General features: G+C 38.2%; 1 protein-coding gene across 9 annotated transcripts in view; it reads right to left on the reverse strand.

The window, feature by feature from the left end:
- Positions 1–18,859, reverse strand: part of clcn2a (chloride channel, voltage-sensitive 2a) — a 78,123-nt gene that overhangs the window by 19,528 nt on the left and 39,736 nt on the right. For 5 of the 9 annotated variants that reach the window (XM_077556443.1, XM_077556448.1, XM_077556447.1 and 2 more), the window contains exons 2-9: positions 18,665–18,833; positions 13,004–13,135; positions 10,416–10,544; positions 9,928–10,061; positions 6,559–6,651; positions 5,260–5,283; positions 2,582–2,660; positions 1,323–1,448 (exon numbers count right to left, since the gene is read on the reverse strand). In XM_077556443.1, coding sequence (XP_077412569.1) covers positions 1,323–1,448; positions 2,582–2,660; positions 5,260–5,283; positions 6,559–6,651; positions 9,928–10,061; positions 10,416–10,544; positions 13,004–13,135; positions 18,665–18,833 — 886 coding nt within the window. Of the gene's footprint in view, positions 1–1,322; positions 1,449–2,581; positions 2,661–5,259; positions 5,284–6,558; positions 6,652–9,927; positions 10,062–10,415; positions 10,545–13,003; positions 13,136–18,664; positions 18,834–18,859 lie in introns of those variants that run through there. The other 4 variants (XM_077556449.1, XM_077556445.1, XM_077556442.1 and 1 more) reach the window with 2 other exon arrangements.

The following is an 18,859-nucleotide window of genomic DNA, read 5'->3' on the forward strand; positions in this document are numbered from 1 at the left end:
GAGTGGGCTGTGCAATATTAAGGTGTGACCCTGTTTTGCTGGAATAAAGTGTAATTGCACATCCACTACAGTAGGTGGCTGTAGTGCTCACATTTTCTTTTCTTTCTTTTTTTTGATGCACTTCAAATCTTTTCTGGTACAGACAAAAAACAATGTCGATCTTTTTTGGTTTTCCTGAATGTTAACAAGGATACAGTGTTATGCCCAGATGTATGTAGAACCATTTCATATACAAATAATATTCATAGTCGTGGCAGAGAGTTGCAGTGGTGCAAAATGTTTTTCTCTTTCTAAGAGTGAGTAAAATAAAAATGATTGCGAAAGCACTGCTTCACTGTCAAGTAAAATAAATTGTTTAAATAGAAATGAAACACTATGTAATGTCCCATCACAATGATCATGACCACGATGATTATGATTATCTGTATCACAACAATGTTCATGCATTTATTTATTCAACAAATGTAATTTATGTAATCAAGCTATAATTATAAAAAAACTGTATTATGCTTTAAAAAGCCTTCCACTTTATTGTACTTCATAAAAACATAGTCGTTCTTTGCAGAGGATAAGGAATATATGCTAGTTGTAAGTATTGTTATATTGTCTGAGTCTACAAGTGTTGCTCTTGCGTTTGTGCTGGAGTATTCATTCATTCGTTCTCCGAACCACTTCTTTGTTGTTTAAGTGGTTATAAAACTGCAATATTAAAGCTACTGTATTCGTTAGCCCGTCTACAGTGTTTTCCATTATGGGTCAGCAGCATTACTCTAGCAGGCTTTTACGCAAAGTTATGGGTTTGTTTTAATTTCAGAATGCATTATTTTGATTGTTTTATGTTTAGTTTGACAGTACATTTCAGCTGGAAGTGGCATTAAACAGCTTGAAACTAAAATAATAAATAGAAAGAAAGAAAAACCAAAAAGAAAGAAAGAAAAAAGAAAGAAAGAAAGAAAATCCCGATTAACCTGTGTATCAACTTTTTGACGCACTTTCTAATGTCAGACGTGTACCTTGGCTCAGTAGAGGAAACACTTTTTTTTTTCCAACCCTTGTTCTATATTACACAGTTTTAACAGACCAGTTTGTTGCTCACAGCGTCAGAGGTCCTAAATATTTACATTGCCTAATTTAGCCACAGTCCATGATTGATTCCGTGTTTTTTTTTTTCAGAATCAATGCCGAAAAGAAATCGCTCAAGTCAGTACAAGAAGCGATTGTTTTGAAACAATATTGACAGTCGTGACCAACAGGCCCCGTGCAACGTTCCAGACACAAATGGTTCACGAGATAATAAGAATTGATTCTTTGCGCTCGTTTACCTTCCTCCTGGTTCAACACGGCCAGCACTCGGAAGATGAAGGCACTGAAGGTAGCAGCGAAGAAGCCCCTCCAGTAGTTCCTCACGGCAAAAAACGTCGACGTGACCTCGATGCTGAACAACACCCCTTTGGCGAACACACACAAATACACACACACACCTCTGACGTTCTCGCACAGCAATCATTGATACAGCAAAAGTATAAGATTGCCCCTACAGGTGTGAAATCGAATGTGTAGTGGTCAATGTGCATTTTTAATGAAGTCAGCGAATTGTTTCATTGACATTGTGAGTCTAAACAGCCCAACTTAAAAAAAAAACTAAATATGTAGCATATTGGTTTAAATTGCTTGTACTGTATAAAGAAGACCATTTAAGCTATTATTCAATAAATCCATTTTGAGGTCCGGTGCTAGTAGGCTCTTTGTCCTCACTAGTAAAACCATTTCGTCCCCTGGTAGAACTATCGTCTTATTAGTAATGTTTGTTTGTCTGGTCGGTGCTGGATTTCACTTTCCTTTCTTTTCTTTGGTCCTTCCTCGGGTCTCCTGACGGCCTCACGACTCTGGCTGGAAGTGTTCGGTTTAGGTGAACGGTATGGGATTTTTTAATAGGTTTTAGGTGAACTAATGAATACACACACACACGCACATGCACATACACTCACATACAAAATTAAAAAGGAGAGAGCAATGATGATAACATGTCAAATCGGTAAAATTACCGAATGAACAATACTGAGCTCTCCCCCCAAAAAAAAAAGAAAAAAAAAAAGAAGGAATGTTTGTTTTTTCTGCTTCTTTTATTATTATTATTATTTTTTTTTTACACCATTGTCCGACGTTGACAAGGTATGACATGGCAAGAGCATACTAGGACGTGGACCTTTAGCTACAAACAAGAATATTAAAGAAATGCTTTAATCTATTCCTTAAACTACCTAATAGTAGAACGACTGACTTACTAGTAACATATTTACCACTACGGCCTTTCACTACTGAATGACATTTCTGCACACTAGTAGTACAACTACACTAGTAGCGAGGCAAAATTACTAGTTGGCATTGTGGTGTTACTAGTAGGATTCTGTTGTAGTGTTACTAGTGCAAGCAGATTAATTTACCAATAAGGTTTAATTAATTACATAATACTGGTAGGCTAAAAGTGTCACTAGTAGTGTAAAAAACATTGCTGGTAAGACACTATTGATCAAGAATATGGAAAAAATGTTCCGACGGCTTTCCATAGATGTCATCTTACCTCCGATAGGTGCAGCAAAGCAGCATCCCACGCCCACTGCGCAAGCAGCCGATAGCATTTCCGTGTTTCTCAACTCGTTCTGTACGATCGGCGTCAGATATACAACAAAAATAAAAAGACATATACAGGTAGTCCTTGGTTTGTGACAGAGTTCGACTCCTACCGCAATGACTGAACCCAGATTATTTTGGAACATTCCATAGTCTTTGCAAGATCATAATTACCGTAATTGAAAAAAAAGGGTGTCTCTGATGTGTGGACATGTACAAAAAATACATAAATGGTTAACCTTATAGCATAATTGCCCAAGTCGTTTTAAAATTCACAAATCACAAGTCACAAATAGCAATATCAAATACCAATGTGTTTACTAAAAATGGTTTTCTTAATTTTCCCCCTGTATGTCTGTGAACATTCTCAGCTGAATCAGGACAACTGGACTCCTCTTGTTTGCTGACTTTGTTGTGTTTTTACTTGTTTTTCAGAAAAAAATAAATAAAAACATGACTTAGGCAATCATGCTATTAGGCTGACGATATTTTCAAGAAATACAATTTGTAGTCACATTTTATTCAGTTAGAATGTTTACAAATAGCATCTCCAACATTTGTGATGCAAAGGTCAATATTGTTTGCAGTGGCGGTGCTAGCTTGAATGTCCCCCCCCCACACACACACCCTAATGCCCACCACATCAACTTCCTCCTCTACATCATTGCTAATGGCAGTGTAAGGTGGCACAAACACTCTCCATTTTCCCACAAATTAGGAATAAATAACATGAACATTTCTTTTTATTATATTATATTATAGTTAAAAAAAATCTGTATACTGTAAAAGTACAGATATGTACAGAATGCAAGGTATGAAATAATATGCAGTGTGTCATAATGAATGCGTATTGCTACAGGTGTGTACTATATGTACAGGCTGTGTTCTCGCTGTGAACTGGCTCAGACTAAGGCTAATAAAAGGTCATTATTGCACATGCAATGAAACCTAAAAATACAAAATACCAAAAAAGGCTATAAGGTCATAAAACAAAACAACAACAAAAAAGTTTTACTCCTTTATTTGTACAGAAATTCTCAATTCTGAAAAATCGAATTTCTCCAATAGGGGGCGCTAACTCTGAAGATTGACATTGTAATGTATCACATATTGACCTTTCCAAAAATGTCCCTCCTTCGCTGTTAGTGTGCTCATCTAATTTACAAATACGTACATATTTGCCAAATATTGCAAACATTTCTGCGGCCCCGCCTCCATGCGGCTCCGTGTGATCGCACACTTCGCACGTGCCAATTACCGCCACTGGCTTTTTTGCAAGATTCCCATTAACTTGATGCGATGCACATTGACAGCAATTTAAGCCCATTCACTCGTTACACGTTCTGTCAAGTGTGATTTTCACTGACTTCACTTTCTACTTTATTACATTTATCACATGAAAAGGTTAAATAACACGAATAACATGTTTTTCAATCGTGTTCCTCAAAGAACAACGCATCAACCTTTGCAACAAAAAAATTGGAAATCCATAAACGATGTTGAAAATGTAATTTCTTGAAAATATGCATTGTATGTTTGTAAATTCAAAAGCTGAGGAACCCCTTGTACATTCAAGCAAATACGTACAGGTTTTAAAAGCAAAATGCTGCACTACAAAGCTGCTGTCATCTTTCCACATTGCATGAGGTTCCGAATGAGAGATGTTGAAAGGACGCGTTTGCACACCATGATGGGCGACGCGGATGCATGACACACTGCAGACAAATGGAAAAGCATCCATCTATCATGCCCGCAAATGGACGTGGCGTATGGAAAGCAGTTTGAGCATTTAGTCCATACCCAGCTGAAGGATCTACGGACAAGCATGTTGTCTGTCCTCACTAGTAAGCAAGGTCATACATAATAGATTTGGATTTTTCATTGGCGTTAGCTCTTATTTTTAATTCAGCTAGTTTAATTAGTTTTTAGAGCAGGTTTGTTCGTTTATATTTTTACAAGAGTGTTTTAGTTGAGTTTTTATTAGTTTTAGTTTAGATTAGTTTTAGTGTTAGTTGTATTTTACTTTATTATTTTTTTAAAAGTATGGCGCATTGTCCAGTACAAGATAAAAAGAAAGTCACTAATGATTATGTAATGAAGTTTTAAAAAAACAAAACTATCATTTTTAAACTGATTGTTTGGTCTTCCTTCTTCTGTACGGATGTACAGCAATACCACAATAAATACATTTAAAATTAACCCCAAAAGCATATGTATATTAACTGACAAAAACGAAGGACAATTTCGCTACTTATAGTTAGTTTTATAAATGTAAGCTGTAGTTTCAGTTATTTTATTATCATTATTTATTTGTTTTTGTTTTTAAATCATTTTAGTTTGTATTTTATTTTGTTAGCAAACATGTTTAAATTTTAAGTTCGGTTATTTTTTTAGTTTTCATTAATTATAAGCACTGGTGGAACAAACATGTCTTACTAGAAAAGTGTGCCGGGGGGGGAAAAAACTTCACTAGTGAGACACAGCCGTTGTACTAATATACTGACTTGTCTTACTCGTCAGGACAAAAAGCACACTAAAACCTGTCCCTATTAGCTGAATAGCAAAGATATGAAATAGATGCTCAAACTGCTTTTGCTGAATGTTGATGGAAGTGGCCACAACTCATACCTTGCTTCCCTCAAAGGGCTCTTCCTTTATTGGTAATAGCAGCGAGGGGGAAAGAGAGAGATGTTTGAGTGGTGGAAGTGTGCACAAGTTACCTTTTCCCTCTGAAACAAGCAGCAAATGAACTCCTGCAAACGGTCTGGGTTGGACTGAATCAACATCTCCCCGGACTGATTATCTTTTAATGGGAGCTCGACCTCCTTGGACTATTTCAGTCTAACTGAAAGCGATGTTTTGCCTCCTCCGCATCGCCGGCGTCCGTCTTTAAAAGTGCGTCCTGTTGAGTGGTAGAGAGCCGACATCAAGGACCAGAGACATGATGCATTTCGGAAGAGTAGATTGACGGAGGCTGGATTTTCACTGCATGGTTCAAGTGATACAATCCTGATTTTTTTGTTCTCAAGTAGCACAGTTGGCAGCTTAAAAAAAACAAAACGGATATCTTGAGATTGGAATCAGGCCTCTTCCGAAAAGGGATAAAAATCTCATACATATTTGGTACGTTCCAGTACCACCTGCAATACATGATTATTCACAAGATACAGAGATTATATAAAAACTTTTTAAAAATAGTTTTACCCCTCCAATTCGCTTCAAGCATACTGAACTGTTACCCGGAGTTGCCTCTAGATGGCAGCAAATGACCACTTTTCTACCAACGAAATTCCTCTTACGTCAAAGTAAATTGCAGTAAGATGCCACCAGATGGAACCAAAGCAATACTGTTTTTAAGTCGGCGTGAGACTCCGGCAAATCTGCATGTGAGAGTATGGGCGTGAGCAGTGGCCGACAGCAGCTACTGCTTGAGTGATCTCATTGTGTTCATATGTTTAAAAAAAAATTCAATAAATGGCTGAAAAGAACATCAGCAACAGTGGCTCCCCGTTCTAACAGTAAGCAAGTATACAGGAAAAAACTCAGAAAACTGTCGACAGGTGGATTGATACATTTCCATAATTTCTGGTGCGCTATCATTGCAAACACAGTCATATGGCATTTCGGAAATAGGCATTAAATCAGAATTAGGCACTTGAACCTGCAGTGTCAATCCAAACTATGTGAAATCTGTCCTTACTGACATAAAAAAAGTAGGAGCTGATATGTCAAATCTGATATGACAAAAAATAGTGTTTATTCAAAATGACCTCAACCATTATCCGATTTCCAAACTAGACCTAAATGGCATGTCTCACTAATAAAATGTGTAGTGTCATTATTATTGTTCTTAAGTCAATCGTTAATGGGTAATAAAACATTCATCAGGGTTTGATAAAAAGTTGTATGTATGAATGTATGACGTACGTCCATTCTCACCATGTAGATTCCACCAAAAAGAGCGGCCATAAATTTGCTGAGAAGGGCGGCGCACAGGCTGGCAACATGGACAAAAGGTCCCTGAAGAGCAGGATGGAGAAGAATGGGACGTTAGTGGACCACTAACTGCTTTTAAGAACTGCATTTAAAATCTTGTATGACAGCTAAACATCATCAGCGGTGGTACAGAAACACACATACCAACAATCGGACTGTTTAGAGCAGATTTCGACCCAACTAACGGATGTCGATTATCCTGAGTGATTATCCTGTAGTGTGTGCGAGCTGTAAGTTGCTGCCTAAGTGCAGGCTTGGGGAGTAACGGAATACATGTACCGCCGTTACGTAATCAGTTTGCCTAAACTGTATTTCATTACAGGAAAAACATGTAATCAGGTAACAGGTACATTTATTAAAAATGGGGATTACTTTGAGGGATTACAATTACGATGAGAGAGAGCGCGAAAGAGGGCAAGAGAGAGAGAAGGACAGAGCGAGAGAGAGCGCGTGCACTCCTGCGCGAGTGGGACCGTTGCTACATGTCGGGGAGGTGGGATAGAACGAACTGACTAGTCGTGTCCTCCACACGCGGCCAGTTTGAAAAAGCTTCACGGACGGGAGGAGGAAATGGCGACCGGTATCAACTGGAACTTTACTCGGAGCAAAAGTTTGAGTTGAGAGTCCAGTGGCATGCTACGCGCTGTAGCTTCTTGCTAGCTAGCTTGCTAGCCTACAACCATAATGTGAGTTACACCTTCCAAACAAATCTTCCTCGCACCAATTCACTATTTAAACATCATACACAACATATACACGGCTATCTATCTATCTATCTATCTATCTATCTATCTATCTATCTATCTATCTATCTATCTATCTATCTATCTATCTATCTATCTATCTATCTATCTATCTATCTATCTATCTATCTATCAAACTGTGAGTTGTGGTTGCTTTCAGTTGAAGACATTTAATATTTTCAATTTGATGTTTTACTGTTTTTGAATTTACTTATAGGCATATCAATGTGATATAATCATGAGTGTTTAAAAGAATACAGTGGGATGGTGATTTTGTGAACTTTATTTGATCTTTGTACCCTCAAATGCTGTTGGAGGGGCAATGTGCATGATGTTGTCAGAGTCTCTTGTCACTTAGGGACTGAAGGTCTGGGGTCAGATTTTGATTACTTCTGTTCCCCCAATCAAGAAGGGGAACTGTATAAAGATGTCTGTTTACCATCAACCTTACACCTTTGTTCAATCTAGGAGATGACATGTCTGCCCCTTGTTCAATCAAGAGCCGGGAGGAGGAACCTTTTATCTTTTGAGTATAAATGAGTCGATGTTCTGTAAATTGTCACACTCTTGGGGGGTCTACATCGCATTCAGATGTGGATGTCCTAACGGTGTCTTTAGAAGCTTCTAAATAAATTCTTGCAAGAAAACTTCTTCATCAGATCCTGAATACAATTATTTGGACACGCAAAGATTACACTTAATATAGTAGGACATAATTCCTTCACAGTGAAGCACATGGCCTTCAATCAATCGATCAATCAATGAATCAACGAATAGCCTACATGTTTTTTAATTACACAAGGATTTTTGCTATTTGTAGGCTGCCCAGGTCGCTATCACCCGCAAATAGCAGGAGCACATTGCATAGAATATATATTGTGGTGATATTTATTTTTATTTTATCTTCATGAGCATACTCAATATTGGAGTAATCCAAAAGTAATCCAGTTACATTACTTTAATATTATGGTACTCAGATTACGTTACTAAGCAGGTAACTTGTAACTGTAATGGATTACATTTTAAAAGTAACCCTCCCAACCCTGCCTAAGTGACTATCGATCCGTTTCAATGAACAATCATGGAGTGCATGGTGAATTCTTGTCTGTATGTATAATGTTTCTTTTTTGGACGTTGATGACTTTGAGCTGAAAGGGGTCAAATCAGACTCAAATTAGCTTTGAATATCCGTATGTGTGTACTTTGCAGTATATCATTTGTTTATCTTGACTAATGTCTTTTGATTGCACCAGGGGCGAACTACTTGCAGAGCAGATGACACATTTTGTCTTGTTAAAGGGAATCTTCTGACAGGAGAAACTACTCAATGAACTCAAATAATCCAATGTTTTTGTTATTTGTTTTTAACCTCAGTGTCACAGTGTGGTCCAAAACGATAATGAAGCAGCCGGACCGAATATTCCCATCTCTAAAAAGACAACTCTTTATGCTCAAGTGATCAAACACCACAATTTGATTCAATTTGGTATTATACAGTATTGATATCATTTATCGTTGCACAGCAACATCAACAAAAGACCACCCCAAAGTTGTTGTTATGTTAAATCGCTAATTTAATACATAAAAAAATGGTTATGTTATGTATCAATACAGTATGTAATAGACACCGCAATCAGCTGTGCACATAAAAGTCTGCACTACTGGTTACATCCCAAACTCCTTTTCAAAGTTCTTAAAGCCACGAGTAATGCAATAAATAAAACTATGAGCTGGCTGAGAAATGTCATAGACAGAAATGAAGCTGCATGCAACTTACCTTCATGAATGACTGCTTCCTTCTGCAAACTTTACAGTAGGGCTGCAAATAATGATTACTTCAATTGATTAATTATTGATTAGTTTATTTTACTTTGGTTAATCAATGAATTTTATTGACAAAAGTTTACGATTAAGTTTGCTTGCATGGTGGGTAACAGAAATCAGAGAAGATTTACGTTGAGAAGCCGACATGCAAACATTTGGCTAATTTTAAAATAAACAAGGTCTTTAAATGATTAATCCATTATCAAAATTTGATTATTAATTTTTTGGTGATCAATTAATGGTTGCACCGCTACTTTACAACTATCCATTTGTAACAAAAACCTAACTATTTTCACTCAATGTGTAAAAAATCCACTTTCAATCTTCAATCAACAAAATGTTGCATGGCTCCCGCAGAGTGAGAGAAGAGGCGGAATTTTTCAACATTTCTCAAAATATCGTTATCAAGATATTTTCAACTCTTTAAATTGGTTAGTAAAAATAACAGACGTCGGGGTGACTGACCAACAAAATCAATTTGTGAAAAAAATATTCAAATTGACCATATTTGGACATTGGAGGTTTCTCCCCGACAGTGACCAGATGAGAAATGACTTGAGATAACTTCTGTCGGTATGAATTCTATCGCAGTGAATGTACCAATTTTCAAATGCTATAGAAAGATTTGATTACAAGCAATGTGATGTTTGAGAGACAAGAATGAGCTTTTCAGAATCATATTCCATCCCAACGGGAAGCTGTCAAACATCAAAGGTGGCAACAGATCCTCTACCTCCTTCCCCAGAGGCATCCCGCTGCCCAGGGCGCAGGTGAGCCCGATGACCTTGGCCACAAACGTCTTAAAAGTCAAGTACTCCTTGAGGACCACGCCCCTCAGGATGGTCTTCATCTCCGGAATGCCCGAGCCTGAGGAAGGACAATATGTCAGGTGTTGCCATGATGGAGTAGAGCCAAAAGAGGAGTTGAAAGAAAGCAATTATAGAGGAATAAACCAGCAACAAAAAGGAGGGTCGAGGGGGAGCGAGGGGGGGGGGGCTGATTGATATTCATCTAATCTTCTGTATGCACATCTCATCAGAGCAATATTTTATGGATTTTCCACCGACGCGAGTTTGAAGGGGATGTTGGTCCACGTCCTTGGAGGCCTTACGGTGCATTACAGAGGCAATTACGTTATTCAAACACGCAACAGCGACTGCCAATCGGCCGGCCTGAAACACGTGTTGGCGAATTAAGTCTTTAAAGGTGCGCCTCACCCACCCACGGCCTGAGGAGCCAGGATCTGGGTGAATCCTGCCGAGAATGTGATGAGCACCACGGGGTAGCTGACCCAGGCGATGTACTGCAGCAGAAGATTACTGTCCAGGCCGCCGTACATCCACTTCTGTACTGCACACACGCGCACACACACACACATATCAGTGTCAGTGAAATTCTTGCATCTTGCTGAAGTATTCAAAAACCTATGAGCTTTTTTGGGGCAGAAAGTCGATCCAAAGTACATGCCTGTTCAGACCACGCCTCGCACCGGAACAGGGTGGACAGCTCATCTAAAGCAACATATTTTGTTCATATGTGAACATCAAATAGCAGCATCAAACCCTCTGAATTGTTATTATACATGAAATAATCCCACTACAAGGCAATGTTGGAAACATTACTTTATAAAAGTAATTAGTCATAGTTACTCGTTACTTTTTCAAAAAAGTAACTGAGTTAATAATTGAATTACTTCATAATAAAAGTAACTCTAGTTACCAGGCAAAGTAACTATTTTCACTACTTAAAAAAAGCTTTGTATCAAATAATTTAGATTTTTTTTTTTACATTTTATATAATAATAATAATAATTATTATTATTATTATTATTTTTATTATATTTTTATACAAGGAATTCAAATTATGTCCAGGCTATAAAGAGTGTTTTCATTGATTTTTGTGAATATTTATGTCACTACTTCATGGAACATATGGTGCTTTTGCCATAACAGGATTATAGTGCACAACAAGGCCACAATATTTAGGGTGAGCGAAAGGCGACACATTGTTTGGCCTTGACTCAAGTCAGGTATGACCATTCCCGCTAATGACATGCTTTTGGCAGAATGTCAAACTTACTAAAATGGCATCACATGAATGTTAACTCTTTCACTGCCACTGACGTTTAAAGACGTCAAGTAAAAACCTACGCTTCACTGCCAATGACGTCAAAAGACGTCATCCAATGATTTTTTTTTTTTTTTTTGAAACGGGTAGAGGAAACCCTCCCGCATGTCTGGTCAAAGTTTCAAGTCTGTCTGTTGTGCCTAAGGACTATTTTTGGCCCCTAGAGGGCAGCGATGACTCTCTTTTGACAAGATCGGGTGGGCGTCAGTAGAGGCGGAGCTAGAGCGTCGAGCAGGAGATGAGAATGGAAGACAAAGGAAAAATGGCGGCCGGTCGCGAGGATCTCACACCCGAGACGTTTTTTTCAAAGACCAAAAGCATCGCTGAAAAAGCACATTGTTGACGATGATCATCATAGATGATGAAGATGAGGGTGACTCCGTGGTTGGAAAGCATTGACGCGGCAGTAGAAGACGTTAGATGGAGCTAGATGGAGGAGGGAACGGGCAATGGCGAGCGTTTGCAAGCAGCTCTACACTTACAAGACGAAAGGCATCGACCAACGCTAAAATAGTGCATTGATGACGACGGTGATCATACTCGATGATGATGAAGGTGAATCCGAGCTTGACGGCGAAATTGGAACCGCTGACGCGGCGGCTATTACGGTGTCGTAACGCGGAGCGCAACCGAGCACGCACAGGCGGACGTTCGATCGGACGACGGAGAGTGCCCCGAGTCCAATGCATATTCATCGGAGGAGTGTGTACAGTCTGCTACTTGCTTTTTATTCCCCGGAAAAAAAGGCCGTCAAGAAAGTGTAACGTTTGCACGCAAAACGGACCAATGTGAAAGTGAAAGTAAACTGTTGTACGAGTCCAGCGGCGTCTCCTTGCACGCAGGGGAGCGTTACAAAAGGAAAAACTGTATTTGAAACATCCACATAATTGTAAGTAGTACCACAGTTGCACACATTTGGAAATAGTTTGCGAAATTGTTTTGTCAAATTGTTACACTGTTGAATGGAAATAAACGTATTTTGCAATCAAAAAACACTTTTTCATTGTTGGTGAAAGCGTTTTACAGAAGTAAAGCACTATTTAGGTGTTTGTGGCATCATTCATGGACAAAAAGAAGTGTACAATTCACTAGAGTGCATGAAATAACATCGTTTCACAAAAAGCTCTTTTTCTCCGTTTTTTGTTTCAAAAGAGAGCATTTCGGTGAAAGTAACCATTTTCTATTGTTGATTACTGAAGAACGGAATAAGGTAGAAACAAACTTTTTTTTTCTGATGAAAGCTGAGAGTCCAATCTTTCATTTGGTAGTATGTGTGTTTCCATAGTCCAAACACAACATTTTCTGTGGACCTTGAAAGATCACTCAAAATGCTTAAATCGGCTGGCAGTGGGGACAACCCGTTTCTGAAAACGTCTGGCAGTGAAAGAGTTAATATCAGTGCGGTGGTTCAAATGCAATTTCTAATGGTAAAGTCATTTCATTATCTTTTTATCATAATAATCTTAACACTTGTCTCTATCCGCCATTTCCTAAAAAGAAGACAAATTATTGACGTTGCACTTCGGCTTAAGCTGTTGACGTTTCATTTTAAATACAATTCCATCTGTCTGTCAACAAAACAGTTTGTTCTGCATTTAGTTCTTCTCTGAGATGCGCCCTGTGATGAAAACGAGTGTGAGATCTCTACAAGCTTTTCTGTCTGCTCTGTGCCTCTTTCCTACCTTCTTGGCAAAAGGCAATGGCGTAGTCCATGACCCAGCTGACCAGTGCCATCAGCAACCCCAGCAGGATGAGGAAAATCCAGTCCTCACCCACCCGCGAGATCAGGAACTTCTGACAGCTGGATGCGCATGCTTAAATGTGGACAGGGGGAAAAAAAAGAAAGAAACTAATACATTTGAGATATAAATCAGCAGAAGGGGCCTGATGCACAAATAATGTAAGAAGGTGGCAAGAAAGTCAAACTTTACATGCTGAGATGCATCACAAGGACAAAACAAACGGAGCGTTTTAAAGGTTACGTCGTCAGGAAAACACTTTGGGAAACAAGCAAACGTGTTCATTAGGAGAGGGAGGGGAAAAAAAGACCAAAATGCAACAGTGAGTTCTGCTGTCAACAGAAAACAAAAGCAGACTTTTTCTATCTCATAAAGTCTTATCAAGACAAAAAAGGTACTATCATAGGGATGAAAAAAGTATACCATGATCAATTGTCCAGGGTTGATAATGTAGCGAATTGTTTGTGCTGCTTTATTCGGGCATGAAAGCAAAACGTCTTTCTGTTTATGTTCTTAAGAGAAGACATCTGTGTCATGTAGTTTATGGGAAGAATCTGGGAATTTTGAAGTTTATTTTCCTTGCTGGTTTCTAATGTGTAAAAAGTACACGCGATCGCCAATTTTACTTAACGCTATGATTTAGGTGCATGTATTCAATACGGCGTTATGATTATGATATCAAAAAAATGGGGATCAGTTAAGTCACTATGGTCGTGATACAAAATGTTCATAGCATTTCATCTCTACAAGAGAACAAAAGCATTACCTTAAATGTACCACACGCAATCTACTGTATTGTACCCCCGGTGTACTTTTTGTTCCATCTGGGAATGTATCTGGGGTGGGCAACTTTTCTCTTTGTGTAGCAATTCCATTCGAATGGAGAGAATAATCATTTGTCGAAACAAGAAAAAACTAACTCCAAGATCCAAATGGCAATCAGTGGCAAAGCTTAGTAAATAACCTCATTATGTGGAATGTTTGTGGAGAGGCTTTTGTACATCCACTTTTAATGAGAAGGCGTCTGCTTTTGTAAACCTGCTTGGGGAAATAATGAAATGTGCAAAAGTCCTCATCATATTCATGTCAACTTGACAGAATAATAGAGCTACAATAAAGCGGGACAATAAATGTCAAATTCAATTCTATATATTTTAATAGTGAATTTGCCAGGCACAGGTGGCAGAAAAAGAGTCAATTAATCGGGGAATATTTGAAAAATAACAGACACAACAAAGCTGGGTCAGGGTTTTAATTGCGTCGTTACATTACACAAAATAACTGAGAGGTAGGTCAGCTAAAAGGAGCATCGCTGGACTCATTTTATCTCTCTTGTCTGCGGACACGGCCAAAGCCTGGAATCCACTTGAGTGATCCAGAGCATTGGTAGATGTGCACATGTGCTACTGACACATTTGCCAGAGCCATAATTGAGAAAAACAAAAAACTGACAGGTTGTCTCAAGTGAACGCTTAGCATTATTTGTATTATCGGGATCTTGCTAAGAGAAATGGAAACAAAAAAATCACATACATTCACCTAATTTATTGCAACAAGTTACAGCATTAACACATAAGAAATCAAAGGGTGATCAAATCAATTAATCAGGTCACATCACAGAATATAAAGAGCCTCTGACAGCATTAAGAGAGACGCTAAATAATGCATCAACGATAATTTTAATATAAAAACCAGAATTAGTAATTAATCAATAGAGCGGTAATGCTAAGCATATGAAATGCTATTAAACTTGACGGACGCTAAAATTCTTTCTCAAAAATTCAACATTTCTTTTGAAAGCCTGGCTTCACTTCAAAAAATATTTTTGTACCAAATGATTTTTTCTCAAAAACTCCACCATAAACTGTTTAATCCGTCATTCACACACACTTGTAAAGACACTGCGTGGACAAAGACGAGATTAAAAAGTGAAACATTTCTTTTGCGGCGGTGATGTTCCTTTGATAGTTTTGTGGAGGGTTATTCACACTTCACTGGACACTGCCTGGCAGACGGAGATATGTGTAACAAGTCTCAGAAAGCCTTACTGCTCGAGGTTTAAAAACGCACACATACACACACACACACACACACACACACACACACACGGATCCAAGGCTTGTTTTTAGCGCTGGGCCACACAAAAAAAGCATCGCCTTTTGCTGCATGCGTGGGCTACCTTCGTCCAAAAAGCTACAGCTCTGGTTACTCATCATCAAAAACACACAAATGTAGTGCAGCCCACCACACACACAAACACACACACACACACACACACACACACACACACACACACACACACACACACACACACACACACACACACACACACACACACACATTTGTTTTACTATTTTTGTGGGGCCATCTCATTGACATAACGCATTTCCTAGCCCCTCCCCCTAACCCCAACCATCACAAATGATTGCCTACCCCTATTCCTTACCCTAACCTCAACCATAATCCAATTCAAACCTAAACTCTAAAACCAAGTCTTAACCCTCAAAAAGAGGTTTGGACTCATGGGGACCACCAAAATGTCCTCACAAGGACACGTGGTCCCCACGATGATAGTTAAAACCCAGAAAATTGTCCCCATGATGTGACACACACACGAGGGAATCACTAAAACTCCCGCTGTGGAATTTGTTAAACTCTTACCTAACAAGACACAACAGATGAGGGCTGTCCAGCCACGGTGTTTAAAAACTGTTTCCCAACCTTTATTGAGCAAAGGGAGATAATTATTCCACATTAGAAAAACCTCAAGGCACACCAACAGAAAATCCAAAAAAAAAAAAAAAAGAGTGTGGTGGTGCCAGTTTAGTTTGTTCTGTTACCACGTTTAACTTCTCTCTCAAATGATCTTTCCCAATTGAAATTTATGTAAATGCCATGAATCCAATTATGTGCAAATAAATATGCACATGAATATGTTGTACACAATGTACAGTGAGGCCTCTTTGCAGATTGTTTTGTTACAGTTTGTAAGTATTTTGTTCTGCCTCCTGTTTATTTTGGGTGTAATGAAACTGTCGACCACTGGATAGCAGCACACTATTGTGTTTGACATGGTGTAAATTGGAAAGAAGAAGAATGAAAACAGAAAGTATTTCAAGCCCAGTCTAGTTTTTGCTGAAGATTAATGAATCATGTCAAATCCTCTGTAATCCTGCTTTTTACGCCTACAGAAAATGACGACTCCAAGCTCATTTTATGATAATATATAATCTTTGGGCATGATTATTGATGCACATTGTGAGTTACTGTAAACACATACAGGCACCAGTACACTTTTACACGGTGCAATAATTTTGTGTTATCTATAACTCAGTATTTATTTTAAAAGTGTGTTTAAAGATCTTAAATGTCATTAAAAAAAGATGCCTCAGCAGTATTTAAATTGGGTCTTTCTATATCATGGATTTTACTTATTGTGGGGTTGGTCTACAGCAGGGGTGGCCAAGTTCGGTCCTCGAGAGCCACTATCCAGCCTGTTTTCCATGTTTCCCTGCTTCAGCGCAGCTGAATCTAATGATCAGCTCATCAGCAAGCTTTGCAGGAGCCAGATAACGATCCTGATCATGAATCAGGTGTGTTAGTGGAGAGAAACATGGAAAATTTGGCTGTATAGGGGCTATCGAGGACCGAACTTGGCCACCCCTGGTCTAGAGCGTAACGCAAACTCTGTGATGGAGGGGGGATTACTGTAAACTGTAATGTGTTTTAACATACATTGATGACATAATGAGGTACTATGTAAAGAATTTTGTGCGTCATTTCATACATTCATTGTGTGGCTCCTTCTGGTGTGTGGCTTGGCCACTAACCTGGTTCATTTCTGCAGCACACTTGTTGTGTAATTGAATGACCGGCATAAAAAAACAACAAAAAAAGTCTCTTGATCTACAAGTAAGCAGGCAGCCAGAACACAAATCAGTTAGGTTGCTTTGTGTGGGGTTTAAAGGGCTCCAATAAAAATTGAGCGAGCTTGAATTTAAAGGCGCTTTCACCTGTGTCTATCCATCTCCGATTTAATCAGATCAATGGTCACAAGGGCAAACAGACGAATATGCGCGGGGGGAATGCATCGTTATTGCCGTTATTGAATGGTGCACTTCAGACAGGTATAGTGACACATTGTAAAGATAGATGGATGATGGATAGATAGGTGGGGAGATAGCGTTACATAGATACAGTAGATAGCTAAGCTAGCTGCTATCATAGATAGATAGATAGACAGACAGACACTGTAAGTAAATTGGTAGATCACTAGCTAATTAGCTAGCCACTTTCAGTCCTTTTCAATTATTATGTAACCCCCCAAAGATGAAGGAAAATAGTTCAAATATCCCCCCGTCCCCCAATTGTTTTGTGTGTCCCCTTCTCTGTCTTCCTGCATATTGCAGTGGAGCACGCCTCCTCAGGTGCCACTCTTTTGTCTACTCACAAGACAAGACGCAAGATAATCTAACAGATGAGACTGAACCAACAAGGAAACAACACGCTTGAACCAGCACAAAAAAAATATCCCTCACACGCACACACACACAAAGACTGAGCACTTGTGTTTGACATTGAGACAGCTTGCTTGGCTGGAGGTCATTGCTCAGATCAGTCTCAAGGAATCATGGTCACGTCTCGTCACCTCGGAACTCAGGTAGACCCTTTGCTCTACTTTACTTTTTAATTTTTCAAAATGTTTCCTCCTCCTCACAGCAACAAAAAAAGGACATACATCTTTCATTTTTAAATTAGACTAATTTTGGTTCATTTCAATATAACAATTTAATCAATTGTTTTATAAAATACATGTGTAAAACATGTCAACTATATAAAGTATGTAAAATGATTTTAATAATCAAATAACTCATTCATATTTTAATTATGTTAAATTCAAATATTCCCCGCAAAAAAATAATAAAAATACTTTTTTGTCTTTGTAAAATAGTTTAGAATTACCAAAATTATTCAGTGCCATATTTAATTTCACAATTTGTAATCAATATTCAAATAACCAAATATATAACATAATACAGTCTAAAAAAATGGTAACTGTATGTGTAAAATTGTTCATCATATGCATAAAATAGTCACTCAAAATTTTACTACTTATAGCTATACTGAATTAACCAAATATTTGATAAAATACATTAATGAAATGTTTTCTACATGTGTAAAATTGTGTATTTTAATAATGATATAATTCATTCTCATTTTTATCATTTTATATTATTCATAATGAATTCAAATGATAAATTACACAATTATTTAATAAAATACATTTTAAAAGACGTTACTTACTTCTGAGAAATAGGCTATTTTAAAAATAAAACAATGAATTTGTTTTCCATATAATCAATGAATTTAATTGTAAATAATTAACCATTTACTTATTAAAATAAATTTTATTAATTAAGGTATAGCTGTAATGTATTTTTGACAAATTGTTGACATATTATTTAAGTGTTATTATTGACAATAAACCAACCAAATATTAATACTACAAGATTCTTAATCGTGTAATTGCCATATTTTGTCTTTGCTTTCTATAGAATGGCAGTGAAAAGAAAGGTCAACAGGACAAAACACGAAAGCACTTACACTGGCACTTGGCACACGGATCTTTCTGGTACTCTTGCAGATCTGCGGCACGACTTCGGACGCTCGTGTTCCGCCGTAGTCCTCCGCCGTTCCGCACGTCGCCAGCCCGTAGGCGGGCCGCTTCCGCCTTGGCGTAGACACCCAGCTCCTGAGTGTACCGCCCATACATCTGCATGTGTCACAACAGTTTTTCAC

The sequence above is a fragment of the Vanacampus margaritifer genome, chromosome 2 (genome assembly GCF_051991255.1).
Source record: "Vanacampus margaritifer isolate UIUO_Vmar chromosome 2, RoL_Vmar_1.0, whole genome shotgun sequence".
Lineage (NCBI taxonomy): Eukaryota > Metazoa > Chordata > Actinopteri > Syngnathiformes > Syngnathidae > Vanacampus > Vanacampus margaritifer.